The sequence below is a fragment of the Acyrthosiphon pisum genome, chromosome A1 (genome assembly GCF_005508785.2).
Source record: "Acyrthosiphon pisum isolate AL4f chromosome A1, pea_aphid_22Mar2018_4r6ur, whole genome shotgun sequence".
NCBI classification, from domain to species: domain Eukaryota; kingdom Metazoa; phylum Arthropoda; class Insecta; order Hemiptera; family Aphididae; genus Acyrthosiphon; species Acyrthosiphon pisum.
Window position 1 is genome coordinate 92,548,100 of NC_042494.1, and position 21,695 is coordinate 92,569,794.

The 21,695-nt window shown below is 29.7% G+C and overlaps 4 protein-coding genes across 6 annotated transcripts; 3 read left to right on the forward strand and 1 right to left on the reverse strand.

Annotated features, from left to right (window-relative positions):
• The first annotated feature begins 5 nt into the window (after positions 1–5).
• Positions 6–4,321, forward strand: LOC100160497 (trypsin-1-like). Its single transcript, XM_001948108.5, has 7 exons — positions 6–198; positions 274–472; positions 611–711; positions 1,224–1,400; positions 1,474–1,638; positions 2,907–3,103; positions 3,982–4,321. The coding sequence occupies exons 1-7, from the start codon at positions 135–137 to the stop codon at positions 4,180–4,182; spliced, it is 1,104 nt and encodes a 367-aa protein (XP_001948143.1). The 5' UTR covers positions 6–134; the 3' UTR covers positions 4,183–4,321.
• Positions 4,322–8,576: 4,255 nt separating this feature from the next.
• On the forward strand, positions 8,577–9,584 carry LOC100163911 (CG4884-like). Its single transcript, NM_001162123.2, is given in 3 exon segments — positions 8,577–8,964; positions 9,049–9,173; positions 9,244–9,584. Coding segments are annotated over 3 exon segments (567 nt in total). The 5' UTR covers positions 8,577–8,781; the 3' UTR covers positions 9,503–9,584.
• LOC100167233 (WD repeat-containing protein 44) lies at positions 9,577–13,976 on the reverse strand. Its single transcript, XM_001948210.5, has 8 exons — positions 13,815–13,976; positions 13,655–13,748; positions 13,344–13,596; positions 12,991–13,259; positions 12,781–12,921; positions 12,353–12,607; positions 11,759–12,289; positions 9,577–11,688 (listed from the first exon to the last, which is right to left on the reverse strand). The coding sequence occupies exons 1-8, from the start codon at positions 13,883–13,885 to the stop codon at positions 10,513–10,515; spliced, it is 2,790 nt and encodes a 929-aa protein (XP_001948245.2). The 5' UTR covers positions 13,886–13,976; the 3' UTR covers positions 9,577–10,512.
• Positions 13,977–17,322: 3,346 nt separating this feature from the next.
• Positions 17,323–20,909, forward strand: LOC100161850 (CG31688-like). 3 transcript variants are annotated; one of them, XM_016801879.2, is made up of 6 exons: positions 17,323–17,563; positions 17,626–17,820; positions 19,033–19,087; positions 19,235–19,274; positions 19,767–19,808; positions 19,930–20,909. In XM_016801879.2, exons 2-6 carry the CDS (start codon positions 17,661–17,663, stop codon positions 20,155–20,157), a joined length of 525 nt encoding a protein of 174 aa, XP_016657368.1. In that variant the 5' UTR covers positions 17,323–17,563; positions 17,626–17,660; the 3' UTR covers positions 20,158–20,909.
• The last annotated feature ends 786 nt before the right edge of the window (positions 20,910–21,695 follow it).

Genomic DNA, 21,695 nt, shown 5'->3' on the forward strand with positions numbered 1-21,695 from the left:
ACATAGAAGACGCAACGATAACCAAAGCGATATTTAGAAATTGTTGTCAGTCAGTCGAAGCCTTAAGGCAAAACATTTAACAGTGTTATTTGAATAAAAATAATCAAAGTATGTCTGTAGTCCAGTAGTCGATCATGATCGTTGTCACTCTGTTTGGTTTAGCAATACTGCACACGGCTGCAACAAAATGCATTGCCGGTATATTATAATATTATCTACCTACATCCATTTATGTTTAGAGTTAATTTAATATGTGTTTGATAACTTATTTAGGAGATAGTATGTCGAAATCAAATTCAAAAATAAAATCTGGAGAAAATTTCTACTTCGTCCATGATCCGTACGATTGGAATGATTATTTCCGTGATTATTTCACTAATTTTCAACAATTCACCGAAGAATTCATGAGCTCGAATGAAATCTATATCCAGCAAACTATACAGGTTACGAACAACGTCGACAAATTACACGAGTAAACTAAATCTATAAATTACCAGTACTATTATATTATTATATTATATTATTACTCTCTAATAATATAATAATATAAAAATTATTATTTAGGTAATAGGTACATGATAATATATTATGTTGGATTTTTTATTTCTAGTTTTCTGAACTACTCTGTGCCTTGTGGTGTGCAGGGCACGAGTGAATGGTCGAGGTCCGATGGCAATAGTCGAATAGTCGGCGGTGTGGATTCGATACCAGGTATAATAAAGATTACACGACGACATATAATACGCATTTTATTATTATATTACGGTCTTATAATTTATTATAATTTTTATACATTATATGTTCCGAATTTAAATTTAATTGCCGCCTACCTAAACCAGTGCACTTACCACATGTCCGCGTATATACACTTTTTATTTGCAATCGGACCATAATAATATAATATGCACTGACACACCGCACACTGTAACTACTCGTTCAAATTTAAATTTAAATACGTGGATATTTTAAAAACAAACCCACTGATTAACAATTCACAGGAAAAAAGATTATTTTAAGGAAAAAATTATGTCGTCACAGGACGGTTGTTATATGAATTTCGTAAAAAAAGGTATTTACGAATAAAAATATGTGTTTTCCGCGAGTAGATGCAGTATAGGTCGAAATCAGAATTTGAATGAATGCATACAATTTTTAAAAAACGGCGCACACGTGCACTTAATTAATAATCACCCTGTTTATAATATTATACGTACCTACTGCAGGCGAGTTCCCGTGGCAGATATCGTTGCAAATCGTCACCGGTAAGACGGCCAGACATGTGTGTGGCGGATCCGTAATCAACGAAAACTGGGTGTTGACAGCAGCGCATTGTGTGGTCGGCCTGTCGAAAAACGTTCTGTCCGTGGTGGCCGGGAAAAACGACCTTTACACGGTCGAGAGTAAGTGGTTTTTCGTTCAAACGATCTTTCGTATGGACACGTTGTTTTAAAATCGTCTTTTTTCTCGCGAAAGATTACGAGCAGAGAGTTAATGTTGCGGGCATACATTTAAACGGGTTCGACAAGAGATGGTTTTCCAGAGACATCGCGTTGCTCAGGTTGTTACCGGCGTTGGTGTTCGACGGCAGTCACGTGTCTCCGATTTGTATTCCAAGACCGCAGACCCAATTCGAAAATGGTAAATAGACATTGTGTGGGGTGAAATGACTATAGCGTCAGTGCCACCCCCAGTCGCCGATTCAAAATGTAAAAAAAAAAATTAAAAATAGACTTTGTGTATACAGGTACCTTGTATATATACCTATATACTGATATATACTGACTACAGATATTGTATACAACACCATTATCCATTACAATATTTATATGATATTATATCTTTAACAATATATTAATTGTATTGCGAATGAAGACTTAAGAGGAATATTCCGAAACAGTTGCTTTTTGTTGGAGAATATTATAGGTGGTATAGGTACTAAATTATGATATACATTAATATGTCCTATACATTTTATTTTAAACGCAAATTAAAAACACTCATTGCTTACCACCTGTTGAAATGCTAAGAACGAGAAACTTGTTGTTGTCCTTTTTTTTTAATCTGTTGACTGAATTTCGGTAGTTAATATAGGTATAAAACTCGTTGAAAGTTTGCGTTGCCCGGTGGTGGTCAATTGATCGTTGAAAATTTTAGCGCTACCTATTAAAATATAATTATCACAATTTGTGATATAATCCAATATTTTACCAGTATACACAATGGTACAATATTATAAATTATAGTAGCCTGCAGTAGGGATGGCCTTGGTATACTAATATACATTATAATATGTACCTACAATAGTTTTGTTTAAAAATTTACATCTGCAGGTGATTAAGTGAAAATATTAACCGGTGAAATCTAATTTATGGCACCACAATAGTTTTATGCTGCATTTGCTGCACACGTGTGCACGTACAAAGTCGTCCAAATATCACGTTACCTACAAGCTGCGGTGGACAGTGTAACGGTCTAATGTGTGATTCCCAGCAGCGAAACGCAAATTTTAGACGACTCTATCACATAGTCGCTGTTTATTCTCTAATTAAAATTTACAGTACGATCGGATACGCAGAGGCGTGCTCACGGGGATGATGGTGGTGTCATATTCCTTCACCTTTGGCATTGTTTTCGTAACATAAAAATATAAAATAAATGATATAAAGCAAGGAATGTATAATATTTTCATACAATATTTATATTTACATACTACTGCTATATATAACGCAGTCTGAAAATTGTCAAAAATGCATATCATCTCCCTCCCTATATAGCTTCAAAAAAGCTTATAGCACGCCACTGATCGCGTAGCATTCATCACCAACATAAACTTACACCGATATCATATTATATTGCACACGTTTGGTAATTACTCGGTCACGTGTGTGTGTATTTTACATGTATAGCTTTGGCGGTGGTCACGGGATGGGGACGGTTGTCCGAGAACGGAGAATTCGCGCACGTCCTGCAGAAAGTGCGATTGCCACTGATCGCGGTGGACGATTGTCTGAACTTGTACAACCACGCCGGTTACGGAAATTACGTCAGTCAGTGTGTGGTCTGCGGAGCGGGAACGCCAGAATACGTGGCGGATTCTTGTCAAGTACGAGCACAAATAATAATAATAATAATATTAAGAGAGGATGTCAACGCACTATATTAATTGTTTTCTCTCTCCGGGCCACGCGCGACAAAACGCATTTACGCAGAATCATTTTTTCCATGTTTTTATTAGTAATCTTAGAGTAAAATCACCCATTACCAAACAGACAGAGTATAATATTTTTGATGGAATGTCATATCGATTTGTCTAAATATTGTCTCAAAACAATTTAAACATCATTTTTATGTACAACATTTTTTTTGTTTATTTTGAAAGACGAATACTGCAAAGTCAAATAATAATAAAATATAAAATCGATATGTCGTTACCTCAAAAATATTATTTTCTACCTTTTTTGTAATGGGTGATTTTACTCTAAGATTACTCATTTACATAAAAACATTGTAAAAATGATTTTGTGTTAATGCGTTTTGTCTATATGCTGCGCTGCGTGGGCCTGCAGAGAGAGAAAACAAATAGTGCGCCGACATCCTCTTAAATTATATTATAATTTATAATATTAAATATTGTGTAATATAATATATTATTATATTGCGTCGTTTCATTATATAGCTATTGGACCAAACCGTGTTTTATAAACCTCACGGATAAATTAAGATTCGTATTTAGGTATTTTTTACCAACGCTTTATTTTAACCTAACGCGCGCCTCTCGTTCTTCACCGTCATTCGCTCACCACAAAAAAAAAATTAGATGTACTTATTATATTTTAATATATTCATATACCGATATGCGGACACTATGAAAAATATATTTTTTTAAAATTAATCGTTATATAACAATAATGCGGCGACTTGGTTTTTGACGGATACAATAATTTATGATTTTTTTTTCTCTTTTTTCAACATATTATACAGGGCGATTCCGGCGGCCCGTTGACTTGTCTGGCTGACGACAACCGTTTCTACCTGTGTGGTATCGTCAGCTGGGGACTAGGCTGTGCCCATCCGACCTATCCTGGAGTCTACACCGCGGTGTCTTGTTACTCGGATTGGATAAGAGACACGGTCGCCAGCTATCATGAACAACCCAGCTACCCATATAAGCATAACATTTAGTACACACTTGACATTTGCACGTTTTTTTTTTTCATTATATTTAATTATGATTATTATTATTACTTATAAGACGTGTTCGTGCGTTTATTGTCGCGTATTATGCCTATAAAAATATAAACGGTTCATATCATAATATGTATATTGTGTACACACTTATATTTATAAGTATTTTACCTTGATTTTGGTCTTGATGAAAAGAGATCGATTTCCAGTCATACCGAAATGTTCATGTTTTTGAACATATTACATAATATTATGGTTTGTATTATAAACGAAAATATCAGTAATAGCAATAATAAATAATAATAACAATAAGCTATTATAGTATATTATTGTTACAAACTATAAACGTTGGACTTTATATGACGTGTCATTAAAGGTGTGTATACTGGTTTGAGTATACTTTTTAAAATCGAAGCTATTATTTTATTTTATTGTAACTTTTGATCGATAATAGATAATAATATTGTTAAAATCTAAAACAGTATTTAGGGAAACGTAAAAAATTTGCATTATTTCACAATATGTATGCACAATTTTATGCTCGTAGAGATTAGCAAAGTGTGAACAATGTAAGTAATACAATGTGTATATATGAAAATTGAAGTAACGTTAATAACGGACACATTATGAATTATTACGTGGACAGATATCTTAAATTATGTTGTTTAGATCTGCTTTAATATTTTCAGTTCTCTAAACTATTTTTTAACGACCTAAGCCTTGGGGTCTGAAATAGGACTTTTAATTTTATAGACTTGTTCTTGGAAATATGCTATTAGCTATACCTATACCTACGCATATATTAATATTATATGCTCTTTTAGCGTAAACCCAATACGTAATAGTTAATGATCTCATATATCGTATTAAATATTTTAGATTCAATAACAAAATAATTCGGCTGGTATGATAAATAGGTAGACTTGCATTACTAAATTCAAAGTTTCGCATGTAAATATATTCGAATAGACGTTATATAGTTGAATTTATAATAAATGTATATTTTATATATTTTTTCTTCGTGAATAGTATACAAATATCGATCGAAAAACATGCCAAACGAATTATTGTAAATTTAAAATTTGTTCGCCCTCGGCGTCAACTGTTTCTTCTATATATATGATCAGGAGGTTAATGTAACTACTAATTTTAAATATAATCGTTACATAGATATCATAACGTCTACGGTCTACATACGTCAAGTTTCATGGTTGTATGAAATGTCAATACGTGTTGGGTAGTAAAAATTATAAATTTTTTATCCCTTAACTTAAATATTAGTATTTGTCAATATATATCATAGATATTATAGGTAATAACGTGTAGCTTTAAAATGAGTAATAATGATCATAAAAACAAATGATTCACTCGCAATTATTTGTCTACTTGTTATACGATTTCAGGCTAAACAAATAACTAAAATAGGTACACGAATAAATGAAAATGTTTCATGCATAGTTTTTAATGATGATAAACTGTCAGATAAATATATTTTTAGACCAATTGATACCACTAAAATATTTAAAACCAAGATTTGTATAAGTTAATTAAATACCTATTATGTTATTAAATATATGCAAGTAATTTTAACCTTATATGTATGTTACGTTTTAATTATTTAGATCAATAAAAGTAACTATTACTAAATGGGCGACATTTAATTTTAAACGCTCATAAAAAAATGTTTAGATATTAATAATTTTTTTTTTTTAGCTTTTACGAGCCTTTTAGGCTCTTTGCTTCTAAAACCAGTTCTCCCCAAACATCTCTTGCGTAGGCTAGATCTAAGTTTCCATTCCAATCCGGCTTTAACTCCTCTATATCTCTTCTAACTGCATCTAGCCATCTTTGCCTTGGGCGTCCCCTTGGTCTTTTCAGATCTATTTGATTTACCATAACCATCTTTATGAGGGACCCATCAGCTCTCCACGCATGCCCAGCCCAAGCTAGTCTTGAACTCTTTACGAACTGCACTATGTCCTCTTTTGGATATAGATTCTTCAGATCCTCATTTGACTCATTTGACCCCATTTTTGCTCACTGCCGTCGAAAACAGGTCCGTAAATTTTTCTCAAAATTTTTCTCTCAAAGACGAGGAGCTTTTTGTAGTCCCCTCCAGATATTACTAATAAAAAAAAAAAAAATATTGAAACTAGATTAGGTTATACCATTCATTATGAATACTAATAGTATAATACCTAGTTCAAATTGTTTTCATATAGAATTAAATTACTAATTTTATCATAAAACATTGTTACGTTTGAATTTCAAGCATTAGCATTACAATAATATCTTACTGGTTTGACTAATGTTTATAATAATATTGTAAGATCATTATTTGTAACAACAATTAATGTTCTTTTAAGTAAATTAGAAAATATATACAAGTTACAGATCAACTGTGATCAGTCGACATGATGATTAAATGTTAATGAATCGTCGTTTTTATTGTAGGCACGAACGCAACTATAATGTTTCACACTTTCAATAAAGGTATATTTATCACGAATTAATTTTCTTTTGATCCTAAATGATTTAGCTTTTATAATGGGTTAGGGTAGTTATTATTGTAACTGAGTTAGACTTTGCGGAGTAGTAAAATGTAAACTATTTTCCAAAATAAATCTTTTACAAAAAAACAGTTTTAAAATTTCAAATATTGTAATAATACAATTACCATTGCAAAGGTAGTTAAGTTGCAACTATATTAAATTGAAAAAGAAGTTCAAAAGTTATTTCACTTGAACCACCATAAAAAAAAAAAAAAAACGTGGAAAAAACACAAAAAATTTAGATTGCGGCCTGGTTTTTTCGCGGGGGGGCTGTAAACGAGCGTTTTACTCGCAGACACGATCCCTATATAATTTCAAACTCTCCATATAACCTATTTATCACGAATTAAACTTCTTTTGATTCTCAATGATTTAGCTTTTATATTAGGGTAGCTCTTATTGTAACCAAGGTGACAACCGAGTTGGACTTTGGGGAATAGTAGAATGTAAACTTTTTTCCAAAATAAATCTTTTAAAAAAATAACGGTTTCAAAATGTTTAACTGTTCGTTGTAATAATACATTGCAATAGGGTAATTATAACTTATAAGGCATTAGTTAAGTTGTGACTAGAAGTTCAAAAGTTATTTACTCATTTATAATAACTAATATGTATTAGTATGTATAATATGTACTATTAGTTCAATTAAAATCAAACGAAAAAAACAGAAAAAAAAAACGTGAAAAAAAACGCAAAAAATTTAGATCGCCGCCCGGTAGTGTCGGCGACTGGCGGGGCTGCAAACGAGCGTTCTACTCGCAAACGCGACCCCTATAATGTTTCAAACTTTCTATATTATAACCATTATAACCTATTTATTACGAATTAAACTTGGTTTGATCCTAAATGATTTAGCTTTTATAATAGGGTATTTGTTATTATAACCGAGGTGGGAACTGAGTTGGACTTTGAAGAGTAGTAAAATGTAAATTTTTTTCAAAAATAAATCTTTTATAAAAAAACCAGTTTCAAAATTTCAAACATTAACTGTAATTATACATTGTAAGGGTAATTAACAGTTTTAAAATTAAAAATATTGTAATAATATAAATTACGATTACCCTTGCAAGGGTAGTCAAGTTGCAACTGTATTCAGTTAAAAAAAGAAATTCAAATGTTATTTCAATTGAAATAGACAAAAAATCGTTGAAAAAATCAAAAAAAAAATCCGGGGGAAAAAACGCAAAAAATTTAGATATAAACGTTTTTCAAAATAAATCTTTTATGAAAAAACCAGTTTCAAAATTTCAAACATTAACTGTAATTATACATTGTAAGGGTAATTTTTAATAGTAACTTTCAATAGTTAATTTACAACTGTATTCAATGAAAAAAGTTCAAAACTAATATATTGTTCAATAAGAAAATAAACGAAAGAAAAAAACGCGAAAAAAAAAGTGGAAAAAAACGCAAAAAATTTGGATTGCGGTCTGGTTGTGTCGGCGGGGCTGCAAACGAGCGTTCTACTCGCAGACGCGATCCCGCTACTGCTCACCGCGGAGACTTTTGGCTGCTGGGTTTCCCCCCTGGCCCGGTTCGCCTCGCCTTAGCTAACCTGGATCCGATGGGCTACCCCGCCGGATCCATATTGACGACAAGCTTAGCGCGGACGTCCGTTCAACGCGGAGCGTCCCGCCACAGTTACCCCCACCTCAAACCATCCACGCAATCCGACCTCCGAGCAGCCGGATTACAGGAGCGCGCCGCCGCTCCCGGTCGAATGTATGATGGAAAATACTTCTATTTAAATGCCGTAATCGCGTTGCTGTTTCGTGTTGATACTGTTATCTGGTAGCGGCGAGCACTGATAACGAGTAGATAACAATTATATTATTCCCATTGCCGGATTTCATTTCTCGACAATATTATTAATTCTCGATATTTTACATTTATAATATTATACATTAATTCAATTTTATGCCTATTTTAATTGCGAATTCGTACGTCGTTTTAGGAATTTCTAGTAGCTCGGACACTCGTGTATTGCCATTAATTAATATTATTGTTCTACGGTTTTCGTAGTCTCAAGAGATATTTGAGCAAAATGTTCAATACTCTAAGGTTTTTGTCCCGACTTTCGTCGACCACCGTTCCCATTGGATTGCGGTCATCAGTTTTGAGCAGACATTCGGTTCGGAATATCTCCTACCAATGTCGACAGCCGATTCTGGCAAACAAATTTCAGTGCGTCAATACGGGCAGACGTTACAAACGTACAAAGAAAGAAGTAATGTCAGGCCAAACGAATTGATCAACACACCCCAAACAAGAATCCGTAATTTATCTATTTTTCTACTTTTTTTTTTTGTAGAACGATCGAGATTCTGACGATGAATTAGATTTAGAAATGGACGATAACAGTCAACTGGTTAAATTCAGGACCAGTACGATGAGAATGGATACTGTCCTAAAGCATGCACTAGGAAAGTCTAGAAAGTAATTTGTCTGATGCTATGAGTATTACGATTGTCGATTTATTAAAATATCAATATGTATTTGTTTTTAGTAAAATTGAAGTAGCTTTTTATGAAAGTCGAATTCGAGTGAATGGAGAAAAAGTTCCGAAGAAAAGCCACACAATAGAAGTGGGCGATGAGGTGGATCTGATCAAAGGTCCTAGTCCAAATAATCCAGATTTTCTTTTAGTATCAAGAGTAGAAGTATTGTCTGCCAAATTAGATGGAGATGAATTAGATGTAAAATTAAAAAAGTATAAGAGCCTTCTGATTAACAATTATGAAAACAAATGGAAATCACAATCATAAAAATATATTGGACGTCTAGATTAAATAATTTCATTATAATATGAATAATTACCATTTATAAATTAAACTCCAAGTGTTCAACATTGTACAAATAAATTTATTTTAAGATCACTGTCAATACAGAATATTTATTTTGGTCTTGTGTGATAGGTGAACATTTTAGTTTTAAAGATGTAATTTATTTGATTAGGCCACAAATGGCACAAACACTAAAATGAACACTCATCTAATATTCATAGATCAGTTACAGAATAGATGAAATATATTTCATCAATTATGTGGATCAGCCACCAGTAGACTGGATAATACAATATTCAATTAAAATTAAGTAATAAACTAATAACTAATGAATATTAACAAAAATTATTTTGTGTTCTTACATACTATTATAGGCTATAGTATTGTATGCATCACAGGTACTTCAAACAGTATCAAGTTTTTAACATTTACAACAGGAACAAATGAATTATATACCAGTATATCATAAACTACTAACATTGAACAGGACAATAATATTATTTAGAGTTTTATAGTGATGATAAATACAATGAATTCCTTAAAACAGTATAAAATTAAAACCATTTACCAAATTACAAATTTAATATTTGATGTAGAGTAAAATTTTTAATTTTTAAAATTTAGGATTATTATTAATGGTGACATATTATGTAAATAAATAAAAAACTGAAGAGTAGATATTATTTTGTTGACAATGTATTAAAAAATATTTAACATTCATAAAAACAATATTACCAGAAGCCGAATTGATTCAAAATACATTTTGTTATAAAATAATGGTAACAAATTAAAATTAATTATACCTCACCATCTGCTAATAATTACTATGATAGTATATTTATTATTTTCTAATAGTTAAAATTGTCACTAATTAATAAAACATATAACATATAAAATTTATTTCAACAATAGAAGTTTTTTTTATTTACATTAGAAAGCCAAGCATAAAATTGTAATATTAAAATAAAAATTCCAATTCCGGTTGAATAAAATTATGCCATAGCACTGGCTGGTAACGAACTATGTTTAGGTTTCATTCGATTGACAAATACACGTATACAACCATTAAAATCTGCGCTTACAAAAACATATCCATCTTGGCCACTGTTTTCATCTGTTTTCATTTGTCTAAACACCACTTCTGGATTAGGGGCAAAAATTGCACATGTCACAACAGCATTATGAGCTTTGATTCCTTCCCAGTAATCGTTACGATCTCGTCTAACTGATGTGAATTTTGAATAGTCATGATGGGTTTTCCAAACATATATGCACTGGTTTTCTGACCCACATACAATGTATTTGCCATCGTGACTGAAGCTAGCTTTAATTTGACTACTTATATTAACATAGCCCTTATACTTGCAAGACAGATTTAAGTCTCTGAGATCATATAATCTAATGCGACTGTCATTTGAAGTTACCAACACTTTATCTTCACCAGGCATTGGTTCAATACCACTAATTTTACGCCCCGTTGAATTTCGGCCTCTTGTAGAACGTACGTGTATTTGGGTATGATAACGTAATTGATCTGTTGTGTAAAATATACACCGACCATCATATGAACCTACAACAGCAAATTTACCATTCTGACAAAAATTTGCGGCGGTTATGAGCTTAGTCTGCCCTTCAACTTCATTCCAAACAGCTACTTTCTTATCAGGAATATTCCAAAGACGAAGTTTTCCATCCAGCGACCCACTCAAAAAATAACGATCATCGCGCGGATGAAAACATATAGCTGTTACAAAATCAATATGTTGAAAACAACATAAACATTCTCTTCTGCTTATATGCCATAGCCTAACAGTTTTATCCATTGATGATGACAGGACAAAGTAATTTTTTGACCAAGCTATATCCAGCAAATCAGAACGATGTCCGGTGTAAGTACAAAATGGACGTGACATAAACGGCCCACGATCGTCTGGATCAGCTGAAAATGATTGATCATCTACTGAGAGTTGAGAAACTAAAGACTCTGTTGACGGGGTTGGTGAAACTTTATCAGCATCATATTTTTTTCGCATTTCATGAAAATCTTTATAAGCATCTCGCAAAACCCAAACTCGAAGTACACGGTCTTGTCCAGCAGTAGCCAATAGTCTACCACACATAGAAAATTTCATACACCATACAGGACCAGTATGTTCATGACAGAATTCCTAAAAAAAAAAAAAAAATGTAAGCAATATAAATTTATGTATTTATAATTGTTTGTTTTAATTAACTAACTTGAACATGCTGAACAGAATCAAATTCATAGGGTCCTTTATGGCTATTTGATGCTCTCAATTTGAATGTTTCATTAACTTGAGGAGCATTAGGAACGTCAGTTGCAGGTTGTGGCCTTTCTACTAAATCTACAATATCCATAACGTCTTCTTTGTGCCTTACATGTGATACTTCGTGTGCGATAGTTCTAGCTTTATTTACAGTTTTTTTGACAGTTGTACCCAAAAATCGTTTGATTCTTGCTGTGCGACGACGTATAGCAGATTCATCAACAGGGTCATCTCGTCCAGTAGCTACTGTATCATTAGATTTACTGCCAATGCTTTCTTCATCAGATTCTTTAAGTTTCTTAATAGAATTTGTTCTAAATGAATGGGAATCTAAATTGGGAGTGCTTACATATTCTGATGTCAAGCGCATTATATGTAGAGATAATGGGTTAATGCATTGTGGTAATTTATCTTCAGCTATACTTAGTGGAACTCTTTCCCCGGTATCCAAATTTAACACAGTTATTTGTTCCAATATTTCCTGTTTTTAAATAAATTTATAATTTATTATAAAGATTCATATTTATTAATCAAAAATACTCACTATATCAGTTAATTTTTTCCCGGAATCCGTATGAGTTTTTAAAAACATATTTAGCTGCTGATCTCTTAACTCCTGTTCATCGCCAGCTGATCTTCGACGTTCCCGTGAAGCAACACGATTACAAGATCGATTAGAAGCTATACCACTTGGACCAGCCATTGGGTAGGTATTACTATGCGAAGCCATTGTTTTAGATTTTTCTTTCACTTCTTCAATTGCTTCTTTAATCATATTAAGAACTGGTTTTTCTCTAACCTAAATATGTAAAATATTTTATACAATATCAATATTTAAAAATATTCTTGCAAGTAGAGTGCAGTCAACATAATTCCTTAAAGGAAGTATTTTTAAAATTATCATAATACAGATATTCTACAATTACACTTATTGGAAAAAGTTAGCAAAAACTAAATAAATATTCCACTTACATGATGATTTACAATATATTGACCTTTGGTAGCAGAATGAAGATCTAACGAATGCTCTAATTCTCTTGTCAGTGATTCTATAGTACTCACTGGACTCGTTAAACAATTGACACTAGTTTCATCTTTTTCAATATTCAATTTCTATTCAAAAAATATTTAATTAATTAATATAACCCATAAATTGATCTTGTAACTTAGTAATATATGTACATTTGAATTATCTTCTATTTTAGCACCATCGTTTTCAATTGTAATGTTTACTTGTTTGAGTTTTCGTCGTCTTGGAGGGGCAATAGGTCTATTAGTATCTATACTAACAGTACCATTATTTGAAGATTTTGTGCTTAAAATTACATCAGGCTCATGGAAAGCTGTGAAAGGTTCAGGAGGTACAATAGGTTTATCTTCAACAGAAACAGGTGTGTCTGCTGGTTCAGATAATTTATTGTTTTCTGATGGCCGCAGAGCAGATTCTTTTCCTAAAATTTACTTTATTTTAAAATCACTTTAAAAATTTAATTAAAAAAAATATATAGGTATATATAATAATTTAATATACAAACCTATGAAATGATCTGTAGGAACGCTCCCCAATAATCGACCAACTTTGCCCAAGGATAATATACTTTGCACAGATGCTCCATCAGGCTCAATAACTCTAAAAGGATGACTAGGTCTATGTGAAGGTGCTAAGAATACTCCATCAGCTGATGAGGTTTGACTTTCAGTTGGAGATACTGCTTGCATTTCGTCTTCATCGATTTGCATGTGCTGCCGAATTTCATTGAATTTATGGCGACCATTGTGCTCTGAAACCTAGTATGATTATTTTTGTAAATAATTCTTTAAAAATAATGTTATTTATTAATTATACCGATTTGGGAGCACTTGATATTTTGAATGTCATATTTTTTTTTTTTTCTTCCAAAAGTTCTTTTTCTGTTTTGACCGTTTGTTTGGATTGTTCACTTCAAAACACACAAATATTTTATAAAATGTAAACTAAACAATGGTATTAAAAAAAACATTATTACTTTTGATCACGAACTGCAAAATCTTCAGCATCAAAAAACTCATCTGTATCACTACTACTAGTATTGGACATTTTTAAAAAATAAACATTGTAATCTATAATATATTGTTAGAACATAATTATTTTTTTAATATGTGAAATGGATTTTTTTAAAGTTCTAATTAATATAAATTAATCATTATGCCATTATTATTTATTGCTTAATTCTTATTTAAATTTGAGATAAGAATGTTTTTAAAATGATTACCTACTTTGCTATGAAGAGACATCGCTATCGCGTTATCCAAATTCCACTTTACTACTTTACAAATCTTATCAATAAAAAAAAAAAAATTTCAAGAGATAATTCAGTGTGTTTGTTAGTACAATATATTTTCAACTTTTCAATGTTGAGTAAACTGAAAATAGAAAAAATAAAAAAATGATTACTTACCAATTTAAAAACATAAAATGTTAATTCAAGAATGTGTAAGAAAAATACCAAAATATATCAGTCGAAACTTATAAATTAATATTATACTATTTATACTAAATTACTACTCATTTGCACTTCCAAAATTAATTAGGTACCTACTTAATTTAAATTATTATTCAAAATTCACATTATTGAAATTTGAAAATTATATTAGCTATGAGATTAAAAATGTAAATAAATGTTTATACCTACAACTCATTAGTCATTCCGCTGTAACTTTTTACAATTTAGTTGAATTATCTCACTAGTCACTATTGAAAAGAGTACACAAAATACAAATCAAAACTATTGGAAAACAGTTTATAGAATTTGATCTAAAATTGTAGAAAGCGACACAGTGTAATTTCTTTTGTCGATATTTAGATTTTCAACTACCTTCTAATGCTATAAAGCACTACCACTCTAATACCTTATAAACAAAATATTTTATAATTTTATTTAATATACATAAAAATAAAAAAAATAATATTAATATAAATTAATAATATTTATGGTCTAAACATATTACGTACGACGTACCTACCTATATACTTGAGAGTATATTATGTTTATGCAATTTCTTTTTAATAAAAATAAGCGCAATGGTATACCTTTTTAAGGTGCACCGTTCACCAACATTTTCTTTGCCCCGGGATCCCCTGCAGAAATAGTTAGATATTCTTATCCGTGGATGCTCCTAGAGTTCAAAATACAGCACTGGCCCAGTGTACTATTAGTTATAAGTTATAACTTACAATAACACGCGTGTGAAAATGCACCCTTTGTTAACCACTCCCCTACCCCACCATAAATGACCACAAAGCATTTTGTTTGAATTAATTATGAAACATTTCTCGTTGTCGTCGTGAATAATATATAAAGGTATATGCGCATATTACGTATCTTACCTATACCATCAGTGCTCGAATTGGGAAAAATTAAGTAGAGGAGCTCAATCTAACGATTTAAAAACTGCGTTCCAAGGGCGCAATTATTCAACACAGGCCATACAAAAAATAGTAGGGGTACGCAAAAAAAAAATAAAAATAGTAGGGGAGCTCCATCCCCCTGCGCACCACTCCAATTCGAGCACTGTATACCATAAAATACGTTGAAATAGTAAATACCCAATCAGGCTGATAAATAGTATACCTATATTGCGGCTATTCGTGTAGACAATATAATATATGTGAGAATGAACCTTTATTATGTATTGTGCCAGTAGCGTATCCAGAGCTTAATTTTTTTTGTTCGGGGGGCATGGGGATGGCAAAAGTACAAAAAGTACAAAAATTGGCCAAACACAGTGTAAGACATAGGGAAATAACAGTGAAATGCTCCACTTGCCCCCCCCCCCCTTCAATTGCCCCTGTGTATTGCACGCGTAGATACAAAAAAAACCAATTACCTATGTATTTTGCTGTTATGTCATATTTTATTAGTCATTAGTTCAAATTACAAATTCAGATCATTGACCTACTGCAGTATCACTGTAATTATTGTACCTAATTAAAATTATATTCAACTATAAGTTGCATTTAAATAAATTAATAAATGAATCAATTAATAAAATAATTTTTTATTGTGTATATGGTATAACTATCTTTTTTACTTATAATAGGTAGGTACCAATCTCTTTTTTATTAATATTATTTTTACTTCTCCTTTGTTTGAGAGTATACCATTTTCCATGTTGGGAAAGTTTATATTCTGTTTTGTTGGTGTGTGTTTCTGTGTAAGAACGATTGACATAGTTATATATTTATAATTTATATCTTTATAATATCGTATATGTAGAGAGCGGATTTTTATGCACTAAAAAGTGTCAAATTATGCCACATAATGTACAATCAAAATCGTGAAAATATGCAACAAGTATGCAAGAAAAAAAACTTTAAATTGCGTAATATGGTAAAAAATTTACAATTTAGGTAATAGTTTATAAATTCATGACTCAAAAATAATTAAAAACAAATTAAATAACTTATAATATTATAATTATTAGTATCTACAAACAAAAAATGTTGTCATTTATAATTGAATATTATTAAAATGAATAATCAATTATAAGAGCCTACAGAATACTATAAACTGTAGGTACGCTAACGAAAAATAACCATTGCAGTTAAAGCGTTTTGTTAAAAAAAAAAAAAATATATAAAAAATACTATACTACTATTATAGACTATATTGTCTAAAAAATGTATAATTTGATTTTATGCTTGACAAAATATTATTTTATACATTTTTTTACATTTTAAATTTTATCAAAATATACAGAAATAGTCCCCCTAAATGTTGGTCAAGTCCCCCCAGTTCAAATTCTAGTAATTAGTATTAATTTTTATATACTATGGTACTATGCAATATGGCCTATGGGGAGAGGGGCTTGAGTCCCCCCAAAAATTCAGTAAATTTGCACCTATGATGTATAATGCGAAAAAAAATTAGCTTAGTATTAGCTTCAAACTCTATTAGAATTCGTAAAGATTACTGACAAAAATATCATCATAAATATGAAAAGAAAAAAATATGGAATTGTATAAAAATTAGAGCTCTATAGTAATTATATCACTATATAATGTTGTAAACTTATATCTTTATAATTTATATATAATATGACATAATATGTATAATAAGTTTAGGTAGGTACTATTTTCAATTTTATAGTTTTGTTCATGTCTGGTCAGTAAGTTGCGGACTAATCATCTAAATTTGTAATTGCCAATTGGAAAATAAGAACTAATCATGTCTAATATCTTAATATGACATAATAGCAAAAAGTATGTGGTTTATTTTCGCGATTCGTATTAGGTGGCGTGTGTTATAAATTATTATTACAATAAAGTCAATAATACATAGTACTTAAAATATAAATATTGACAGTCAATTTTTGTTAAATTCAAAAGTCTATTGGCGCTGCCCCGGCGCCCCGCTGCTGTTACAGTAACGGTTGGCAAAACCATTATCGGAAAATGGGAATTTAGTGTTTCCCAAAGTAACACTGTCTGAAAATTTGTTTTGATACACTTTTTTTTCTGCGTGTAATCTCGTCTTTTGGAAATTTTTACTTTTTAGATTAGTAAAGTCCGAAATCAAACAAATTATTCGTGTTTTGTGAATTTCAAACACATTTATTTATTTTATCTACATCCATTGAACTTTAAACGTTAAACGCACACTACGAAATGTATACTAAGCGATGACCGTTGTAAGTGATAACTTTGTCCTTTAGACGGCTAATTTGTTATTCACTCAACTATTATAATATTGTAACTGAACAATTATTAAATTATGTAAACGAGTGTGTTTAATATATTGTTGTGTATACTATATTATTCCATATTTTACAAAACAGGCTATAATTTTTGTTGTGAATGCAAATATTTTGGAATGGCATCATCGAGTCGAGGAATCCAAATTGGCTCTGCGTGGTTTCAACGCAAAATTAATCTAAGGCCACAACACAGGGGCGTACATTTAGTAACTGAAGAAATTCTTAAACAAATACCAGAAATATCTCAATTCTCTGTTGGTTTATGTCACATACAAAGTAAGCATTTCAAATATTCTATACACTCATCTGCCAATTTCCATGCCCACAAATCATTTGCGTAACAGTTCAGCAGTGGGTACATCATAAATAATAAAATTTAAGTACTACAATATTATATTCAATATAAAGTGACAGATATTAATAATATTTTGATTGATAATAAATAGTCGATACATTCAATTTTGTATGCCAATTTCAAGTTTAGTATTTCTAAATATGGGATTGTGATTTTTAATACATGTAACCATACATATTGAGCACATATGAAAATTTTACTCCGTACAAATTACCTATACTTGATATTTTTCGCTAAACTTGATTACCTACCTTGAATAATTAATTGTATTAAATAATTTATTTATTTTTTTATGATTTTTAAAAGGTTTTAAATTATGTATGAGGTTATTTTTTTTATATTATAACAATATTTAATAGGAGTCATAAAACACATAAATTGTCTTTATTTGTTCATTGTCATATAAAAGTTAAATTAAAATTACTTGTATTCTTATATAACAGCTTTTATAATTTCTTATGTTAATGTCTCACTGATTTTAATTTCTTTAAAAGTTTATCAGTGAATTGAAATAATTATTTATTAGTAAACATTATATCCATTTAGACATAAATTAGTTAATGGGTACCTAATCCTGCGCCACCAATGTCTTCTCATTTTTTCAATATCCTCAAATATTCGAAAAGTCAACAAACTTAGCATTGAGAATATTTACCAATTTTTAAAATAGAACTACCCCATTTTCCATCTATTTTATGCCTAGACTTATTGTATCAAAATGTTAACTTGATTTGATCCACATGGAATTTTTCACTTTTTTACTTTCATTATTAGAAAAAGATGAGCTGTCTATACAATTTTTTGTCAGTAAAAAATTCTGCTCACTCACTAAACTAGGAAGTAAAATGTTAAAAAAATAAAAACTTTGGGTTACAATAAATCAGTATTAGCACTCATTTCTGTGACACTGGGAAAACATACATAGAAAAATTAAGGAAATGATTAAAAATTGTAAAAATGATGGAACATTTTGGGAAAATGAGGTAAAAATATGTGAATATAGTTGACTTTTTGGATTTTTGTGTATGTAAAAAAATATGAATAAAAAGAAAGAAAAGCATTTATAGCGTAGAACATTCATTAGGTATCTACCTTTAAACTAATTATTAATTATTTGTTTTTAATTTTTTTAGTTTTGCATACATCAGCTAGCCTTGCCATTAATGAAAGTTGGGATCCAAACGTTCGGTAAGAATATGATACACATATCTAATAAAATCTGTTGGAAATAAAATGACAAGGAACAAATCAAAAGATTTTCATTTTATTCAGATTTTATTAAAAATTATTGTTTTATAGAAAAATTATGTTAAACAAGTATAATTATTTGTTTAGAGATGATATGGAGATGATGTTGAATAAAATTGTCCCAGAAGTAAGTAATGATAAAAATTAGCAGCCAGTAAAGTTAAAATTAGTATTAAATAAAAATGTTATAATTCTAAATGTAAAACAAATATATGTCTTGGGGATTCTGAAACTACTTAAATAATTAACTATAATAATAATTCTACAGTAAAAAATAAGTATTGGTAAAAAATACAAGAAAAAAATTTTGGTTTTCAACAATACATTTTTATTAATTGATCAATTCAGTTAAACTTAATTCTTAAGAGTTCAGCTGCTAAGTATACAGTCATTTATACAGATTAAGATAAAATAGAATACATTTCATAACTGTAATTAAAATTCAAAATTATAACATTTTAAGTAAAAACAAGCCATAATAATGATATTTATTATTTAAATTTGTATTTGGGATGAATATAGACTTGGTATAGTTGTTAAGTTTTTAAAGACATTTTAATATTAGTATATAGTTCACATATTTATTATTTAACTACTATAATTTGTGTTTTTATTTTAGGGTTTACCTTATCGACACTCGTGTGAAGGACCAGATGACATGGTAAATTAATTAATTAATTACTTTTTTAAAAATTAATTTCTCTAAAATTACTTAAACTTTTTATAGTAAACATGTTTTTATTTTATTAAAATACTCAATAAATTGTAATTATTATTTTTAGCCAGCCCACGTAAAAGCATGTTTTCTTGGTTCATCAATAACAGTACCCATTACTGAAGGAAAATTGAATCTTGGCACATGGCAAGGTATTTGGCTGTGTGAGCATCGAAATCAAGCTGGTAGTCGAAAGCTAGTGATTACATTAAATGGATCACCAAATTCATCTGCAAGTGATTGTAACCGATCACCAATGTCTCCGTCCTCGCCTATGGCTTCATTGAGCAGTTAGGCACATCAAATATATTCACAGAAGGATGTTAATTATAGACATCACATCCAACATTAAATTAGATACAACTGTTTGCCGCTGCCTCTAGTCAAATGTAATATAAGCACTTTTATAACAAATGTTATTGTACCCCATCAGGATTAGTTTATTCAATATTTCAATCAAGTGCATTATGAAAAGTAACAACACATTCCAGAAAAAAAACATGAAAATATATAATATGAATACTATTATTTATGATATATTATACAATAAAACTTTAACAAATAGTGAAAATACATAAATGACATATTGTTACCTTTAAAATATTTAATAATAATTACCATATATAAAATAAGTCACGCTTACAACACAAAAGTTAATATAGGACGTTTTGAAAAGTTAACACAAAATATTAATTCGATAATTTCTTAAATGTTTATTTAAGTTAATTTATTTTTTATTTTTTTGTTACTTAGTCGTGATTTAATTTAATTTTGTATTCATTTTTAAAATTTATTTTTCCAATTTTAGACATAATAATGTTACTTAATATACAAGGCATGTTTAATAGCTTACAGTGACAGTGTTATGCATTGTATAATAATTTTTGTACAAAAAATAAATTATGGTATACTATAAATGTTGTAACATACATTTGATTAACTAAATTATTTTAAACGTCCGTTTTTAGATAAATATTAATATCTTGATTACAATTTAAAAAATTGCTTATTTTAAAAATATATTTGAAAAAAAATTTAAAAATCAAATTGTAATTGTTTTGTTTTTTATATAATTATTTTGTGTAAATGTATACATAATGTTTATAACTCACTACTAAAATAGTAACCAACTAAAAGACAAACATATGCTTGTTTATTATATAGTATAATATAGAACAGTGTAAAATAGTGAACAAACAAAAAAACATTTATTTAAAGAAAATACCCATTTCATAAATTGTAAGTGAAATAAATAATTTAAAAGAGCTAAAATATTAGGTATGTTCCCAAATTTATAGTTATACTTCCTGTATAAACAGAAAATTAAATGTATAGTTCTAGCTAAATATATTATAACATGATAACTTAATAGGTAATACATTTTTTTCTATCTTAAATAACAATACAAAACATAATTACTTTAATTAATGTTAAATTTAAAATAATGGATAATTACAGTAAAATTAAATAATTAAAATACTTCAAATTGGTTGAGATTGCACAAAATGCTTTATAACTTTTTACTTACAAAATGTATTCATTAAACATTCTCTTAGTACTTACAGCTTTTTTTTGTTATAATTTTTAACAATTAGGTAATAAATATTTATAAACTTTTAAAATTACATAAACAATTATTCTATTTTGTGGTTTGAGTAATTTATTAGAAATTAAACAACAAAGTAACTAAATTAATTTTGTTTGGTTTCATATGGTTAGGTATTTCCAATTGGAATCTATCGGTCATGTGTACAGTCGTGTTACTTGTTGTAAAATCAGATTCCTCGTAATTTAAAAACTTGTACTGATACTAATATTGGTGAAAAACAAAGA

Excerpts from the sequence above, each read along its gene's own strand:
- LOC100160497 (XM_001948108.5), top strand. The coding sequence starts at position 135 with ATGATCGTTGTCACTCTGTTTGGTTTAGCAATACTGCACACGGCTGCA. Across the intron at positions 712-1,223 it reads CGGTGTGGATTCGATACCAG|GCGAGTTCCCGTGGCAGATA; the intron begins GTATAATAAAGA and ends TACCTACTGCAG. Across the intron at positions 1,401-1,473 it reads CGACCTTTACACGGTCGAGA|ATTACGAGCAGAGAGTTAAT; the intron begins GTAAGTGGTTTT and ends TTCTCGCGAAAG.
- LOC100167233 (XM_001948210.5), bottom strand. The coding sequence starts at position 13,885 with ATGTCCAATACTAGTAGTAGTGATACAGATGAGTTTTTTGATGCTGAA. Across the intron at positions 13,597-13,654 it reads TATCAAGTGCTCCCAAATCG|GTTTCAGAGCACAATGGTCG; the intron begins GTATAATTAATA and ends TAATCATACTAG. Across the intron at positions 12,922-12,990 it reads AAATAGAAGATAATTCAAAT|AAATTGAATATTGAAAAAGA; the intron begins GTACATATATTA and ends TTTTTTGAATAG.
- LOC100161850 (XM_016801879.2), top strand. The coding sequence starts at position 17,661 with ATGGCATCATCGAGTCGAGGAATCCAAATTGGCTCTGCGTGGTTTCAA. Across the intron at positions 17,821-19,032 it reads TGGTTTATGTCACATACAAA|TTTTGCATACATCAGCTAGC; the intron begins GTAAGCATTTCA and ends TAATTTTTTTAG. Across the intron at positions 19,088-19,234 it reads AGTTGGGATCCAAACGTTCG|AGATGATATGGAGATGATGT; the intron begins GTAAGAATATGA and ends TTATTTGTTTAG.